Source organism: Helianthus annuus, chromosome 4 (assembly GCF_002127325.2).
Source record: "Helianthus annuus cultivar XRQ/B chromosome 4, HanXRQr2.0-SUNRISE, whole genome shotgun sequence".
Lineage (NCBI taxonomy): Eukaryota > Viridiplantae > Streptophyta > Magnoliopsida > Asterales > Asteraceae > Helianthus > Helianthus annuus.
In genome coordinates this window covers 167,931,060-167,949,582 of record NC_035436.2, presented here as the reverse complement: position 1 = coordinate 167,949,582, position 18,523 = coordinate 167,931,060, and the positions used below count along the sequence as shown (strand labels likewise).

Here is an 18,523-nt window from a genome sequence, read left to right as displayed (position 1 = left end):
GTGGCTAATGTAGTAGCTGAGATTTGCTGGATTCGCAATCGGCTACCGGAACTTCATAAACCCTTGACCAATGCTAGTTTAGTCTACTGTGACAACATCAGTGCCGTCTACTTGTTAGGAAATCCAGTTCAGCATCAGCGCACGAAGCACATCGAGTTGGACATTCACTTTGTTCGTGATCTTGTGCAACGAGGGGCGATAAGTGTTCTCCATATTCCAGCTCGTTTTCAAGTGGCCGACATATTCACTAAAGGGTTACCTAAGGTTCTGTTAAACGACTTCAGATTCAGTCTAAGCATTCGGACTCCTCTCGCTTCGACTGCGGGGGGTGTAATAGATAATAGGATATATGTAATATGGAATGTATATCTCTCCCCTAAATTAGGAGATCTCAATTGTAATTATATACATTGAATGATGCTAATGTAAAGAGGGCAACGATTATCATTCTATCATTAAGATATAATAACAAAGGGTGAGGTTCGGCTACAAAGTCAATTTTTCCTACAAAGTGTACAAAGTCACAAAAAACCATAATTTCAGCTATAAAACACACTCAAAACCCACAAATAACATAGTGAATATCAGTAAAACACAATATCCAAACCCTAACAGTCCTTAAAAACTTCAAACATACCATCGTACAACTATGAATATAAAACACAACATGATAATCAACATAAAACACACTAATGTTATCCATTCGATAATCAAAGCCTTATCATCCAAAACACAACACAAAACCCACAAATATGATGTTTTAGTAGTAATCTTCACTATGTTATTTGTGGGTTTTGGGTGTGTTTTATGGTTGACATTACGGTGTTTTATGATTTTTTACACTTTATAGGAAAAATAGACTTTGTAGCCAACTCCCACCCACCAAACACACAATTTTCTATTAGCAAAGAATTCTATATTATTAGTGGTCATATGTTCTTTTATCAAATCGGTGGTTATTATTATTATTATTATTATTATTATTATTATTATTATTATTATTATTATTATTATTTTGGTTTCTTAGAGATTTGTTTCGCTTGATTGTTAAATTAATTAAGTTTTTTAGTTAATTATTTGACTATGTACTTCGGTTGTCAAGAAATATTCTTATACTCTTAAAATCAAGATCTGATTTTACATATTTGTGTTATATTATTCACACTTTTAATAACCTTATTTAAATAAACATAATATTGAAGCCAATTTTTCTTATATTATTTAATTGCCTTCCGTGTCTTATGATGAGTAATTCTCCTCTTTATTTAATATTGAATCTTCATATTCATGTTTCTATCTTTTATAAACAAACGACTTAATTCAACGAGATGACACTTTGTTATTTTTTTTAATAAGAAATCAATAACTTTATTTACATCAATAAGATACATGTGGTCGCTGTCACATGAGGTTTAATATTAGGACCTTTTTAATATTATATGTATAATTTTTCCGTTAACCAAATCTTGAAAAGTTTTATATTTAGTAGTTTACACTTTGAATAACATACATTAATGCATGTGTTTTTTTTTACAATATAGTTCTACCATGACAAATCTTGCAAAGCTTGAATTTATTGCTTTAGATATTACTGGGAAAAACTATTTGTCATGGGTATTGAATGCTGAAATACATTTGAATGCCAATAATCTGGGTAAAACAATTAAAGAAGGAAATAAAGCAAATACCCAAGATAAGGTAAAGGCCACGATCTTTTTACGCCATCATATTCATGCGGCTTTGAAAAGTGAGTACCTCACTATCAAGGACCCACTTGTCCTTTGGATCAACCTGAAAGAAAGATATGACCACCAGAAAATGATAATATTACCGAGAGCACATTACGAGTGGATCAATTTAAGGTTTGCACGACTTTAAGTCGATAAGCGAGTACAACTCGGCAATGTTTAGAATCACATCACAATTGATTCTATGTGGTGAAAATATTACTGATAATGAAATGTTGGAAAAAAACATTCTTAACCATTCATCCCTCGAATGTGATACTGCAACAACAATATCGTGAAAGGGGTTTCACCAAATATTGTGAGTTAATATCATGTTTGCTTGTGGCCGAGCAAAACAATGAGCTCTTAATGAAAAATCATGAGACTCGTCCGCTTGGAGCAACCCTAATCCCTGAAGCTAATGTGGCGACACATAATGGCGAAAGTGAAAGTTACAGACGTGGTCGAGGTTCTCATCGTGGTCGTGGTTGTGGTCATGGCCATGGTCGTGGTCAGGTCGTGGACGTGCTCGAGAAAATTATCGTAGTGTTCAGTTTCAAAACAAAGGGACCCACCAAAAGTGGCATAATAATGAAAATAAATCCAGTAACGAAAGAAATAAAAAGAAGGTCGGATCTTCATCGAATGCATGTTACCGATGTGAAAGTAACAATCATTGGTTGAAGACTTGTCATACGGTCAAATACTTGGTGGAACTTTATCAACAATCCATCAAAGACAAAGCAAAAGGAATAGAGACAAATTTTACATATGAGGTTGCAAATGTTGAAGTCACTGATGGTCATAAAGACCATAATGATACAACTAATATGGATTATGATGATTTCCTTATTGAGTCAACTAACTTGGATTCTGGTGATATCGTAGCTGATACAACCTAGTTGGATGCTTGCAATTTTCCTTATGTATGAATTATTAGTTTTTAAGTGATGTTATTTCCTTCGTTTCTTTAAGACATTTTGTTTGAGATTTTTGTTTTGTTTTGATGCGTATGAAACATTTTGGGATTTGATATGTTTGAAGCATGTTAGACATTTTATTTATATGATTTTTTTTTTGTTTTGAAGCGTATAAAAATATTAATAGTTTTATCACATAATTTTATAAATTTTCGTTCAACCACTAACTCATATTTTTCTATTAAGATCAAAGATCTTTTAAGTTTTATAAAGTAAGACAAAAATTAATTTCCAATATATATATATATATATATATATATATCAGTTTTATAAAAATAAAATCTACTTCAACCTCTAACTTTTATAAAACTAAAATGCTAGTGACCTTATAGAAAAAAGTCAAATAAACAAATCTTATCAAATGTACCAAGTTTGCAATCCATCTTCTACTCTTTTAAATTCTTTCCTAACAAAAAACTGAAGCCACTGCCCCCATTCTTATCAAACAACGTATTGTTACCAAATCTTAAAATTACCCACCAAATAGTAAGTATAATACCATGAACCAAAAGTTTCTTTACTTAAACCAACCGGGGTAAATATTAGTTAGTTACCCTCATAATCTTAATTAGATAAATATTTTATTTCTGCCAACATATTTCTTAGGTGCTCAACAGATTTAAAAATATATAACGTTTTACAATTTTTTTCTATCTCTAAACGTGATTAAATACTAAAAGTTGTAATCGATTGTTATGTGCTGCACACCATTGATAGTTATTTTATATAGCGTTTTCTCTTTATAAAACTGATCTATATAAAAAAACTGGATATTAATTTCTGTCTTAATTTATAAAATTTAAAACACCTTCACCTTAACAGAAAAAATAAACTGAGTTAGTGGTTTGGATGAAAATTTATAAAAAATGTGACAAAACTATTATTTTTTTATAAAAAACTGCATGTATATTCTGTTTTATAGATGTGTGACAAAATTAATTAAATAAAAGAAATTAAAAAGAGTTTGAGTAAATTGCCAAAATCATTCCTGAGGTTTTATATTTGCCAGTTTATCCAAGTATCATTCAACTTCATAAAACTAAACTAAATTAGTGGCTTGGATGAAAATGACAAAAAATGCCAAAGGTGAAGACTGTTTGGCACAAAAAAGTCATTTTGGATGAAAGTGGCAAACAAGCCTAAATCTCAGTGACGATTTTTGCAATTTACTCCAATTATTAATTAGGCTGCTTTATATTAACAAATTATTGTAAATGTGCAGGTTAAATCATGAGTCCAGCCGTGCTTTTGCTCTAGTTACATGCTGGCGGTCTGATGTTTCTGCTTTGCAGGTCTTCTTTTGATGCAAGTTTTTATTTATTGTTTGAGTATGAAATTACTAAAAAAATTCATCAAAGACAATGGAATAAAGGCCCTGGATTTTCACTTCACTTTAGGCCTCCAAAATGGTTGAGCCGACCCTGGCAATTTTAATGGGTAGGCATGCAAACCAAGGTATGATAGATAGGGTTTTGGATGGGAAATAACTTATAACCTGCATGAAACTTGTTTAGTGTTTTGGTTGCTTGAGACGTAAATTAAAGTGTATGGTGATGATGACGACAGTGACATCGGTGATGGTGGTTGTCGGCTTTAATGAGGGTGTCAGTTGGTGATGGTTGTGGTGGTGATCTCGGGTTCGGGCCTGCCGTAGTTTGCATGGGTTGATAATACGGGTGCATGAGTGCATGTGGTACACGTGTAGAAAATTCAAGTATCCGATATATTGGATCCTGGGTTGGGTAGCGCTATGTTTATCGAACTGTGTAGTAACCATGAGGTATTCAATTATAGGTTTCTTTTGAGGATGTAGTTTGAGATGGTTAGCTTGTGGATTTGAAAGCTTTGCAACCAGCTAGTTCTAATTCCCCTTTTTACGTTTTTATTTTGGGGCTAGCATACATGCGTAATTATGTGTTTTTACGTATATTTTATATGAGTTTTCCTGCTAACGAGTGTGGAAGTAAAAAATGTTTACTAAATATTTTCTCATGGTCGGGTAGCTTTCATGATGTATGGGTTGACTCGGTTTTTGGTTGCCTTACTTAAGCGTGTGATGAAGGTATTGATGATGCTATGATGGTAGTGTTATGTGGTAATATAGTTGTCATGTCACACCCCCAAAATACCACATGCGGAAACACCGCGGGATGTATGACGTACCAGGATCCAAGCCACCAATCACATTGAACCACGTATAGTATTTAAATAAAACATTTTATTTATTGCCAAATACAAATCCAAATCATAAGTTTAAACCAAAAGAGATGTTCAGCGGAAGCATATAGTAAATTGTTAAACAACATGTTTCATGACAAGTGTTCAAAGCCAATGTATCAAATGTATCCAAGAGCCTCGATCCATGACCACTCCAGCACTCCCAGATAGCAAGTCCATGTCCAAAATCTAACGACCTGCAAGCATGCAGACAAGTGTGTCAGACGACGCTGGTGAGTTCAAAGTTTTGTTAACGCGTTTAGTTACCAGATGTGTGTTTAGAACAATTCAATGTTTTGTTTTGATGATGTTATTAACTCGATTACCGTATGTGGCTACTAGATGTGTTTGCCCAAAACCCCAATGCCTCTATCAAAGCATTGGTCAAGTGGTCAAGGTAAATAGTTCACGCCCGTCCATTCCGGCCCGGTGTGAGGGTGCCAAACCTAATAACGCTATCAACTAAATACCTCGTTGCCTTCTCAGCAACACGGTAGATGTAAGGGGTCTTATATGATAGATACCGAGTTTAATAACCAACATCCCAGTTTAACAGTTTACCCAGCATTCCTTCCAGGAACGTTTACCCGATGTCCCAAACCACCAGGACGCATGCTTAGAAAAGATCAGTGAACTCACCTTGGTTTGCTCAGTATGATTTGTGACTTGTTTTCACTTAGTCAATCAAAGCCTAATATGATTATCATGACTCGTTAGTTTCATATACCCTGAGTTCCATAGTAACATATTGCACGCATCACACAATGTTGCATGGTTCGTTACACATAGCAAGAGTATAAACAGATCACATTCACATGACTAAAGTTCAACTAAATCACTTAACTGTTCAACATTTACGGCCCAATGTGAGTGAATCCGGATCGTACAATTCGTTCATGGTACACAGTCCAACCAAGTCTACACAGTCCAACCAAGTCTAGGCCCAAATAACTTGTGCGGCCAATCAGGCTTGTGCGATCAGGCCTCGCTTGTGCGACTGGACCTCATTTGCATGACTGGTCTAGCTTGTGAGACTGGGCCAACTTGTGTGACTGTAACCGGGCCCGTGGTCCAGATGAGACTCAAGTCCATCCGATGGCACTATTGGGCCTCCTTGTGCGACTCACACACAAGCCCATTCGGACTTGTGTGACTGACACGGCTTGTGCGACCGAACAATGCAGGCCCAACATGAGTCGGCCCAACATTTCGTCCGAGTCTAGTGTTGTGCGACTAGAGTGGGCTTGTGCGACAGACTCAACCTTGTGCGATTATATGTGCAATCAGTTTATTAATTGCTGAAATCATGGGATCGGTTACACTAATCTATAGTCGGTTATTTGGGGAATCATTCCAAACATGTCCATAACAATTAATCTTAATCATTTAGCATTTAAAACGGATCAAACTGTTTCCATTCCTTGAATTCGTATGAACCCTAGATCTATGTTTGCACATTACGGCACATAATAACATCAACAACAATTCGAATGAGCATATTATTCCATGATCCATATTTATTTCTAAATCATCAATTCATATAACAACATCACCGCCATCGATTAGATCAGTTTCATGAGTTCGTTAGCACATAGATGTTACCGGATTCATTGAATGTCAAATCAATTAGTTATTCTAAAATCCTATCAAGCATTCATAACAATCAGCATCATATACACCATTAATCATATCCACGACAATCCCTATCAAGACCCCAAGATCATATACAATTATTCTAACGCTCACAAATCATATTCAGCAAGTTTACCCATACACAAGGATAGTCGACAAGGATCAAAACAGAAACGGGTTCACTAACCGAGAGGTAATGAGATTGTTCGATGAAAGCTTGATCGAGAGAAACAGTGCTTCGAAAAGAAGTTCATGCCGTCGCTTGCTTGAGAGGAAATAGGGTTTGCAAGTGCTTGAAAAAGATAGAATGATATGCAACTCACATGCATATATGCGAGCCACAAGGGAGTGGGTTTGGGCTCGGTTTGGGTTAAAAGGTTTTGGGCTTCACTGAGCCCGCTTGGCTTGTGCGGCCGATAAGCATTTGTGCGATCTGGGATAAAACGCGACGGACATAGAACACATACAGTTTCACTAATGTTCAAGTATAATTAAACAATATATTCAAGTAGTTCATACACTAGATCAGATACATAATATCATAGAAACTAGTACATAAAGTGTCCTTGAAAATACAAGTTATCACATGTCAGGACGACATTAATCCATAGTCTAGTATGACAACGAGGTTATAGATAGTGTGTATGCGCGATGATGTGCTTTGGTGTGATATAGCATCCTAGAGGTGCTTGATGCCGGATTTATCATGATGGGGTCATTGCCTTCGGGGGTGTCGGGTCACGAGAAACACCCTTGAGGTGCTTAGTTGATGGTCCCGGTTTGTGATATGATATAGCCCTAGTGGCAATAATGGTTTATGCGGGAGACAATGATGGTTGCAGTTTAGTAACCTGACCCCACGGGGAGGTTTACATGCGGCAAAATGAGATGAGCTATGGCCGCTTCATCCATAGAGGGGGATGAAGGATAAGAGTTGGGAGTTGTTGAGTCTTAGGATTTGGGGTCGCTTTGGGTGATAAGCCTTATCACAGCGTGATAGATGTGGGATGTTATGTGTAGGTGGCGCGAGTCTTCAATGATGGGTCGTTTGGTGTTTGATGAAGTGCTTTGGGTGTTAACGTGTTTAAAGATTGTGTTTTTATGATAACCTAATTTGGTGATTTGTCGTGTCTTTTATATTTAAAGGAAACAGTTAGAACTCACTTAACGTAGCTGACTTTTGCAAATATGTTAGTTTGTTCGCATGTATGCAGTTCGGGTCAGTAGCCTTCTTGAAAAATGGATGGGATTACCCGTGACTTGGAAGGAAAGAATTTGTGATATTTTGATTTAATGAAAGATTTAATTTTCAAAGTAACCGGTACCGTCTTTAATCTAATTTCTATTACGACTTTTTGAAAGAATTAGAGTTAATTACATAGATGGAGGTGGAGGTGATGGTGGTGGTGGTGTGGTGGTGGAGGTGATGGTGGTTGGGTTATATAATCTTATTTATATTATTTCTTTATACAAAAATTAAAAATAAAGTAATGACACAAATGGTCCTTGGAATTAGAAATGGAGTAATGACATAAATGTTCCTTTTAAAATGAAAGGGTATTTTAGTCATTTTACTGAAATTTAACATAAAAATTAACCAAGTTTGGTGTTAGTACTCAAAGGTGTTACGAAATTGAAACGATGAAACCTAAACCTGTTAGAAAAATTAGTACACAAAAGCGAAACTAGCTACAAACCATAGGTTCCATCTGTGTCATTAACTCAAAGAATTACTTATTTTTAAACAGTACCTTGCGAAATGACCCGACTGTAGAGTGACCAGATTGAAAGCTCAACATTCTAATAATTATATTACATTTATATGTAAGAATCAATTTATATGTATGTAGATTTATGCTATAGAATTTTATACGACTAGTAAAATTAGTCTACGTTGTGCGGCGTGAATTTGGCTGGCCTCAATTGATAAAATTCAAGATAAAAAGTCATGATATACCTAAAAAGATGCTCATACATGTTTTTATCAATAAAAAAAACTATATATATCGATAGCACCTACCGGTGCCTATAGTTAAAAAAAATTAAGTTAATCAGACATTAATAATGTTAAATCAAGAAAAATAATTAATAGAATATACTAACGAAAATAATGAAAAATCATTATTAGTAGTTAAATAAAGTATACTTTTTGAGTAAACTGCCATTTTAGTCCTTGAGGTTTGGTCACTTTTGTCACTTTAGTTCAAATCTCAAACCTTTTGCATTTGGATCCCTGTGGTTTCAGTTTTATTACCATTTTGGTTCAAAAGTGAAATCGGGTCATATTTGTCTTATAAAATCCTACTATTTTGTTCTTTTCCTCATGGGCCAAATGGTCATTTTAAGCATTAATATATATATATATATATATATATATATATATATATAGGGAGAAGATCATGCGAGAACCACCTCTTATTGTGAGAACCGCGAGAACCAATGTGAACACACCAAAAATGCCTAAAAATAGCTAAAAATCACATAAAAATTTTTTTTTTGATTTTTTTAATATTTTTTAGGTTAAAATCGCTACTTTTCGAATCAAAAAAAAAAAAATTTTTTTTTTTTTAATTTTTTTTTTTTAAAAAAAAAATATTTTTTTTTTGCTTCGAAAAGTAGCGATTTTAACCTAAAAAATATTAAAAAAATCAAAAAATTTTTTTAGATTTTTTTTTTGATTTTTTTAGATTTTTTTAGATTTTTTTAGATTTTTTTAGGTTTTTTGGGGGTTTAGTTTTTAGCATTTTAGCTTGGGTGGGGGGGGGGGGGTTAGGTTTTTGGGGGGTGGGGAGGGGGGTTTAGGTTTTTGGGGGGGGGTGGGGGTTAGGTTTTTTTTAGTTTTTTTTAGCTTGGGGGGGGGGGGTTAGGTTTTTTTTGGGGGGGGGGGGTGGGGGTTAGGTTTTTTTTAGGTTTTTTTAGCTTGGGGGGGGGGGGGGTTAGGTTTTGGGGGGGGGGGGGGGTTAGGTTTTTTTGTGTGGGGGGGGGGGGTGGGGGGTTTAGGTTTTGGGGGGGGGGTTGGGGGTTAGGTTTTTTTAGGTTTTTTTTAGGTTTTTTAGCTATTTTAGGTTGTGTTCACATTGGTTCTCAAGGTTCTCACAATAAGGGTGGTTCTCGCATGAGCTCCTCCCTATATATATATATATATATATATATATATATATATATATATATATAAAATAAAAACCTCAAAACACCACTCTCAGCTCTCTTCTCTTACTCTCTCCCCCCTCTCTCTCTCTTTCTCTCTCTCTCTCCCTCTCTCCTCCCTCTAACACCACCGCCACCACGAATTCCACCACCGCCACCTCCTCCTCCCTTCTCACCACCACCACCACCACTACCTCCTCACCACAGCCGCCACCACCACCTCCTTCTCACCAATCTCTAGAGATGAATTTCCCCTAATCTAAATGTGAGCCCTAACCCTAGCCTAGAACACATCCCCATTGTGTGAGCTGCTTAAAAGGGTTTCAATTGCTGTTGAAATCGGGCGAAGGGGAACTATAACGATGGACGGTAGTGGTGGTTTTCAATCGATTTCACTGATATCAAACCCATTTTAATTCCATGATGAAATAGCAAAAGTTACAGAACTGGGACTGTTCTGTCCGGTAACAGGATGTACGACTTAAATAGGTATTGGGGTTAGCCGGGTCGGTGAAGATGTGGGTTGGTTGGGGTTTAGTCACTGGAGCGTGGAGTGTTGCAGTACATAGGCAGACCTCTTGAAGTCAAGTTTCTCAGGACATCGATAAAAAGACAGAAGAGAAACAAAGACGCACCTGAGTCGGAGACTGGCTGTGAGTGGCGGAGGCGATGCGGCTGTGGTTGAAGACGGAGGTTAAAGACGACCGCCAGTTGTTGAAGGAGATGAGCGGCGGAGATGATGGTGTTGTAGAGGGTTGCTGGTTCGGAGTGAAGATGGAGGATGGTGTTTGGTGATGGAGAACAGTAAGTGGGGGTGGTGTGGATAAGGCAATGGTTCTGTTATTAGGGTTTAAACATAAAATGGAGTTATGGGAAAGGAGATGGTTTTGTTATTAGGGTTCAAACATAAAATGACCATTTTGCCCCTGAGTAAAAGAATAAAATAGTAGGATTTATAAGACAAATATGATATGATTTTATTTTTGGACCAAAATGACAGTAAAACTGAAACCATAGGGACCCAGATACAAAATGTTTGAGATTTGGACTAAAGTTGCAAAAAATGACTAAACCTTAGGGACCAAAATGGCAGTTTACTCATATATTTTTTTTTTTTTTTTATAAAAACCAATAAGGTCACATAGCCCACTTGGTTAGACCTTTGGTTTTAAAACAAAGAGTCCCCGGCTCTAGTCACTGTAATTTATCATTTTGCACACATAAAGGATTCCGGAACCGGCCATAAACGCCAAGCCTTAAACCCCTGCGCATGGGATTGTAGACCAAGCTGCTTTCCACCAGACCACGTAGCTTTCACCGTATAATATTTGCCTTCAAACGTATATATATGCTAAAACTGAACATAGAAAAAAAAAAAGATTGGTTTGGCCGACCATAGCGACCCAAGATGGTTAACTGGCCAAGAAATTATCTTCTCAACATCATATGTTGAGTTAGTTAAAGGACGGATATACACAATCACGTTTAATGTTTTAAGGACGAATTATTAATGTTTATTTTTTGTATGAATTATTCCTTTTGTTTTACTACCTATTTACTGGGTATACAAACAGAATCTTTATTTCATGTATGGCAAAAAGATTTTAAAAGGATTGGCAAATCCGTGTTTGTTGTCGCGCATTACTATAAAAATCTTATGATTCTTGTCTACTACCCACGAATCAAATCCACCATAATCAACTAGTAAGTTTACCCACAGACATATGTTCCGTACGTCGACGTAGACTGTAGACAATCTTACTTGACATAACGTTTGATACAAGTTTTAATTATTTAGGTTTCAAGATCTAAGGTTTCCTCTTCCATTTTATTGAATGATAATGATAATTAACATACCATTATTGATACGAGAAGAAAGCATCTAAGGGAAAACTTCCATGAGAGACCTCAAGCCAAAGTTGGGAGTTACGTTATATCGACTAAATCCAGCTTCTCCGAACAATTTCTCCCACTCAACTTTGGTCCTTTCTTTTCCCGTAACCAAAACCATCATCAAAACATCGAAAACCATTTTGGTTTCTGTTATCTCACGTCGGTCTTGTTTTTCGTCTAGCACCATATCTATTATGATCACTTTTCCTTTATCACCCGCAAATCGAATAGCCTCCCTAGACCGTTTTAGTATCTTCAAGACATCGTCATCGCTCCAGTTATGCAAAACGTTCTACATAAATATTGTCCAAACATTAGCAACAAGCTAACTAATACCTTTAAGAAGATCACAATGATTGAGTTACCTTAAAAAAGATAGCATCAGCAGATGGGATGGCGCTAAACATATCACCTCCAACATATTTAAGATTCCTAGTTTCGGACATGTCAGCAACAACGTGTGGGAGGTCAAAAACAGTGCAAGTCATGTGTGGAAAAGCTTCAAGGAGAATCTTAGTGTTGAGTCCAGTTCCACCTCCAACATCAACTAATGACTCCACACCTTCAAAGATCTCTTGACAATCTTTGATAACCAAACTCATCATATGAGAGTCACTTGCCATTGCATCATTGAACCTCCCGTTGAATACCGGATTCCTATTAGCAAATTCCCAAAAAGGAATCCCATGAGCAGTCTCAAACACGGTTGATTTGTTTCCCTTAAACCACTTCCCCAAGAATCGCCAAGGAGTCATAATAACAGGATCTAGAGCCAAACTAACAAAAGGTAATAAGTTTTGTGAGTTTTTACTAGTGTCGTTGAGCAGTAACTTTGATGCAGCCGTGAGAACATACCCTTCGTCATCTTGATCATGAAGTTTGGTAACTGAAAAGAAGTTGAAGTGGATTAGCAACCGCATCAGCTGCTGCAAATGACGGGTTTTGTCGATGGGGAGGTTGAGCTTTGAAACCAGTTCTTGGATGGTAATCGGCTTTTCATAATTATGAACTATGTCGGGTATGCCGAGTTCAAGTGCACAACCAAGCGACATAGAGGTGGCATAGTTGTGGACATATCTATATACAAGAGCTTGAGCTTCAAAGACCACATTTGCTTCTCCTTGGTTTTGGTTGGGATCCATTGGGGTTTAACATGACTTAAACTTCCACCACTACACATATATTAAGAGGTTTCAACCAAGTACATATACAATAGTATTTGAAGTAAAGAATAACTCACACATAAACCATATTTTTTCATAACACAATATATTAAATACGTCTTATCCTATAATACAAAAGTATTTGAAGTAAAGAATAGCCCACACATAAACCCTTATTTTTAATAACACAATATATTAAATACGTGTAAGTTGCATAAATGATCACTTTAACAAGACCAACAAATTCACGTCTCAATATTATATGAACCCTCGATATATATTGTATTGCCATTCTCAACATCATGTACCACCGAATTAGATATATGTTTACCAACATCATATGGTGAGGTGGTAAAATGATAGATATACATAATAATGTTTAAAATGATAGATAGTTTAAGTTAATGTTTCCATGAATTATTCTTTTTGTTTTACTAGCCGAATTTTAGGTTCATGTATTGTAAAAAGATTTTAAAAAGGTCTGTCAAATTCATGTTTGATATCGCATGTACTAATAGGAAAATTACGAGAATAACCTTTTGACCAAGAGTAAAAGCTAAAATGAACATAGGAAGAGGCTAACATATAGATGCTTTACAAAAGAACGAGAGTGTGGAGAAGTTGCCATATATGTGGTAATAGGCTAATATGTAGCCGTTTCGATTGTTGGAAGCCTACATTTTAACAATGTTTCCTCCTTATTCGCGTTATAAATATGTTTCAAAAAACTCCAAAGATTTCGTGTTAGCTGTTACCTCCTTTTCAAGCTTTCTCAGATCTATGGCGTCTAACGTGGATTCCGTTCGACAAAGTAAAATTCGATGACGTTTCATATTTTTGTTCCAACAAATCATGCAACAGATATGGCGTTTTGTTCTTTTATGCTTGTTTCGTTTTTTTTTTCAAATTAATATTTTATAATGTGTTATATGCTTTCAATGGCGTTGTTCATGTATCCAATTTATTCGCGTTTTAGTTGATAGTTAAACAATTAGTAAGAACTGATAATTGGAGTTTTCATTATTAATTTTAATTTCCATTTGGGATCCAGTATATTTCTTATGTTTTTATGATCATTGGCGTTTTATACTTGATTAGTTTTGAATATTATTTAGTAGTATTTGTGAACATCAGTTATTACTATTTGTTAATTCGTGTAAACATCAATTTTGTTAACTATGGCGTTTTCATTATCATGTTATTTTTGTTAATTATTCATGCTGTTAACTGTTTTTGATTATTCATCTCATGGCGCTTTCATTATCACGTTGCATTAGCATTAGTATTGTTAATTCATTATTTTTGTTAATCAATAAAGTTATGGTGTGCGTATTTTGGCGTTTTCATCATGGCGTTTTCAATTAATAGCGTTTTAATCTATAATGTTATTACGAGACATTTTCTATTTTTTAATGCCGTAATTAAAAGAAGATCGACAAGGTCTTCGAGAGCCAGTGAAGAGTAGTTTGGCGTTTTGTATTTTTCATTCTTACAGAATACACACAGATTTCAGTTTGGCGTTTTACATCTCCTATATATCATTTTTTCCATCTTTTTTTTCTACCTATTTGTTCATAACATGTTACTTCGAAGTTACATAACAAACAATATAAGATCGGACAAGCAAATCAAACGCCAAAAAAAAAAAAAAAAACAACGCCACTAAATAGAACTACCTTAAACCTCTAATTTTGGTCATGCTAAACTCAATAATGTTTTACTGAACGAGATGACAACATTGTTTATCCTCAGTCAAGAAAGATGTCTAACAATGTTGTCCACCCCGTTGAGCTAAACTTTATTGAGAACAAAACTGAATCTCCAAGAAATGACGTTTTTGCAATTTTGTGGTTTTTGTATGTTTTGGCGTTTATATTGAGGATAGACTCAATAAGATTTTGCTCAATGAGATGGACAATATCCCCGCATAAGGATTTTGCCCATCACATTGAGTGAAAGTTTACTGAGAAAATAGTGTATCTCAAAGAAACGTCGATTAGAATCTTTGATATTTGGGTTTTTTGGCGTTTCTAAGATGAATGGTATATAGGAAAATATGGCGCTTTGGGTTTGGTATGATTATTAGAAGGTCTGAGAGGTTATTTATATAGGAAGTTTTTGTCGCGTATTTTAGGCGCGATTTTATTATAATAAATGCTAGTAATTAAGTTCCGTCGTTTCAGTTACTGTTTGTTCAGCTTTATCGGTTAAAAACAAAGTTTGGCGTTTTATATCTAATGGCGTTTAGATTAGGATGATGTATGCTATGTAGGTTAAGGCGGGAATTTAATGGCGTTTTATTCATGAGTTTGGCGTTTTGTGTAGAGAAGTCAAAAGTCTTTTTACCCTTAATGAAGCGCGTCCACTTAATAATAAAAGTGATGTTATTTACGAAAACGTCACCGCGCCATCTAGTCCATAGATTGTTTTGATCTGACGATCCATAACCGTTGTTACCGTTCTCATACTTTTCATCGTTTTCTCTAAATCCTGACAATATATATATATATATATATATATATATATATATAAGTTGATTAAATGAGTTAGATTTTCAAATTTTAATGACAACGACTGAAAAAAGCAAAAAAAAAAAAAAAAAAAAACCAAACCACCCTGACATGGAGGACTGGCTACTGTTCAAAAGCTTCAAAATTAATATAAGGATAACTAATTGACATCTAATTATAACAGAACGTAAATTATCAATGGGAAATTAGCCTGTAATAATCTCACCTAGACCTTATTGGCCATTAATAATCTCACCTCAGAATATTCCCCCCACCAGTCCCACCTTTCATCTATTTTTCCTACAATGGTCTCCCGTTAAAAAACTTAACGGAGTTAAGCTTTTCACAAATTACAAACAGATTTTTTTGGGCTTTTGATTAGAACGACGATACGAGTCTATTGACGTAAAACTTGCCTCGGAACGGTGCTCCAAACGACGAAAACGACGCTTCAATTCGGGTGTTTAAATTTCCAATTAACCAAAATCAAGTCACTTGGAGCACCATTTCGAAGTAATTTTTACATCAATGGACTCGTATTATCGTTCTGATCAAAAGCCCTAAAAAATCTGTTTGTAATTTGGAAAAAAAAAGCTTAACTCTGTTAAGTTTTTTAACGGGGGATCATTGTAGGAAAAATATGTGAAAGGTGGGGCTGGTGGGGGGAATATTCTGAGGTAGAATTATTAATGGCCAATAAGGTTTAGGTGGGATTATTAGAAACTAATTCCCGATTATCAATTTGTTTTCAAATCAAATTAATATTATAGTACATGTAGCCATATATTTGTCTCTCTATTGTACTTTTATTCGGACTACATAAACTTTTTCATTTTTCATAGTGATACCCTCTAAAATGAGTGAAGGATAGCAATGCTTAAAGGCTACTATTGGAATGAAATCGGCATCTAATTTTATTTAGGTTTGGGTCGGGATCCAATTCTCTTATTCATATATATGTATTAATTCATAACATATGTGAGGAATAGTGTCTATTTTGTCTTTTATGGGTTTGTTGTTTTTTTTTTCTTTGTGAATTTTAATGTTTTTCATTATAAAACTTTAGATTTTTATAACTTTTCCACAAAAGTTAAAATGAGTTAAGTTTTTTTTATTTGTTTTTCTTTAGGCTTTTTCTCGTATAAGATCGTCGTCCGGTGGCTACTTAGTACGGTGTTTAGTGGTCACATTTGATCCATCATGTTTTTTACCCCCTCGATTTTCTAATATGTGTCGTATAAATTCTATTTCGTCTATATGTCACATTACGTGAGTCACTTAGTGTTAGAATTCTTATTTTTATATTATGTTGATCGTCATTCGATTGCTACTTATCGTTGTTTTACGCCGCCTCTCTGCAATTATTTTACACCACATCCTGCAACGCAGGGGGCTATTGACTAGTTATCTATATATTAATAATTGAATGAAATAAACAGTAAGTATTTAAAGCTTTTTTTTCTTTTTTTTAACACATTGTAACTAATGGTAACAAACCATAATGAACATAAGTGGTAATTAATCGTAAACCGTACAACACATTGATTTTTGTCGGTTGCAAGTATAAGGCTATGTGGTATGGTGATGGTCCTCCCTTGGAGGATGATCCGCCACGTAGGATGGGTGTGAGGATGGGGCAAAGAGGATGGAGGTACGGAAATGGGGGGATGGACCTAAAATGTATATGTATATATTGTATGTATAGGTATGTGAGAGAGGGAGAGTGATGGTTTTTGTCTTCTTGTGGATCGTCACCATCGTCCCATCTCGACGCCGAGGACAGAGCCGGGGGGGGGGGGGGGGGGCAGGATGGTGTTCCCACCGGCGCCGTTCCGAAATCATCCGGGGACGGTCCCCATACCCAGAAGCCTAAGCAGCACTATGTTGAATACATATTGAACCGTAATTATCTATTACAAACATGACTAATCCACTTTAAACACAACAACAAAATCATCGCGCAACGCGCGACAGCCAAAACCCCTAGTAGAAGTAATAGACTGATATGGATTTTATTGATAAGTAAAGCAGTCATTATTCATTTAATTTTTTGATATAAGTAAATTGGCACATGGCAGCCAATGAATAGTGCAATAAACCAAGCATTGTACCAGGCTGGTGCCGATTTTTACCTTCATGTACTGATACTAAACAAGACCATACCGGAAAAAAACAATAAAAAAATAAATTGTCACGTGGCAGCCAATGAATAGTGCAATAAACCAAACACTATTCAATAGCTTGGTTTATTAATATATAGATAACTAGGTTATCACCAGCGATTGCTTCCCGAGATCGAGAAAGTAACTTATATAATCAAAAACACCCCTTAAAAGTATGACATATTACATGTCTTACATATTTAAAATACAAACATTATTAGAAAGTACAATATGGAAGGCATATCTACACTACAAACATCATTAGAAAGTTAGTAATCTTTGAAAACAAGGAACTTGTTGAGTTCCCTTTTCAGCCTTATCTACACCAACAACAACACCCTCTTGTTGCTTAGGAGCAGATGTCTTTGGAGAGTGAGACACTCTCTGCTCACCATCACCGTTCTTTTCTAGTGATTTTTCTCTCTTTCTCTCACTAACTTGTGCTTCAATCTTTTTGTTGGACAGCAACTTGCTACATGTCCCTTGGTGTGACATTTGAAGCACGATCTTTTTGCCGAAAGCTTCTTTACAGAAGCCTTGGATACTTTGTTCATTTCAAAGCCGATGCACAATTCACACGTTTCCCGCAATCTAAAACAATAATAATCCTCGAGAACAAACTAAATTTATACTCTTTTCGTCTTTATACGTGGTGATACATTGTGAATACATGCCACATACGTGTTATACTCATGCAAATACGTGAAACTTATGTGCTACTTGGATTATTCATACATGCAAACAACGTGATTTTTATAAACATATTATGATCAAGTCTCATCTTCCCTCTATTTCTCAATCATTAGATGTCTTCAAACCGTCTATCCAACTCTCGCAAGTCCTCCAAAACGAGCGTCAACCGCAACTCTGACTCGATGTCGAAAAGGACATGATGAAGTTCATGGCCAAGCAGATGGCCAAGGTGATACTAGACATCGTCAGCAAGGTGCAGACCCTAAAGAACACCGAATCCCCCTATGGCTCTTTCGATTCCAAAACCGACCCACCCAATTCTACCTTCACCTTCAAGCAATTCAATTCGTGCAGCCCGTTACCTTTCACAAGTGAAGAGGGTGCAACCAAAATGCTTCA

At 35.7% G+C, this 18,523-nt stretch overlaps 1 protein-coding gene across 1 annotated transcript; it reads right to left on the bottom strand.

Moving 5' to 3' along the window:
* Positions 1-11,353: 11,353 nt before the first annotated feature.
* On the bottom strand, positions 11,354-12,867 carry LOC110937252 (probable O-methyltransferase 3). Its single transcript, XM_022179647.2, has 2 exons — positions 11,962-12,867; positions 11,354-11,888 (listed from the first exon to the last, which is right to left on the bottom strand). Exons 1-2 carry the CDS (start codon positions 12,736-12,738, stop codon positions 11,586-11,588), a joined length of 1,080 nt encoding a protein of 359 aa, XP_022035339.1. The 5' UTR covers positions 12,739-12,867; the 3' UTR covers positions 11,354-11,585.
* Between the last annotated feature and the right edge of the window lie 5,656 nt (positions 12,868-18,523).

Coding starts and splice junctions, on each gene's coding strand:
- LOC110937252 (XM_022179647.2), bottom strand. CDS start 12,738: ATGGATCCCAACCAAAACCAAGGAGAAGCAAATGTGGTCTTTGAAGCT. Junction 11,889..11,961: donor CTGATGCTATCTTTTTTAAG/GTAACTCAATCA, acceptor ATATTTATGTAG/AACGTTTTGCATAACTGGAG.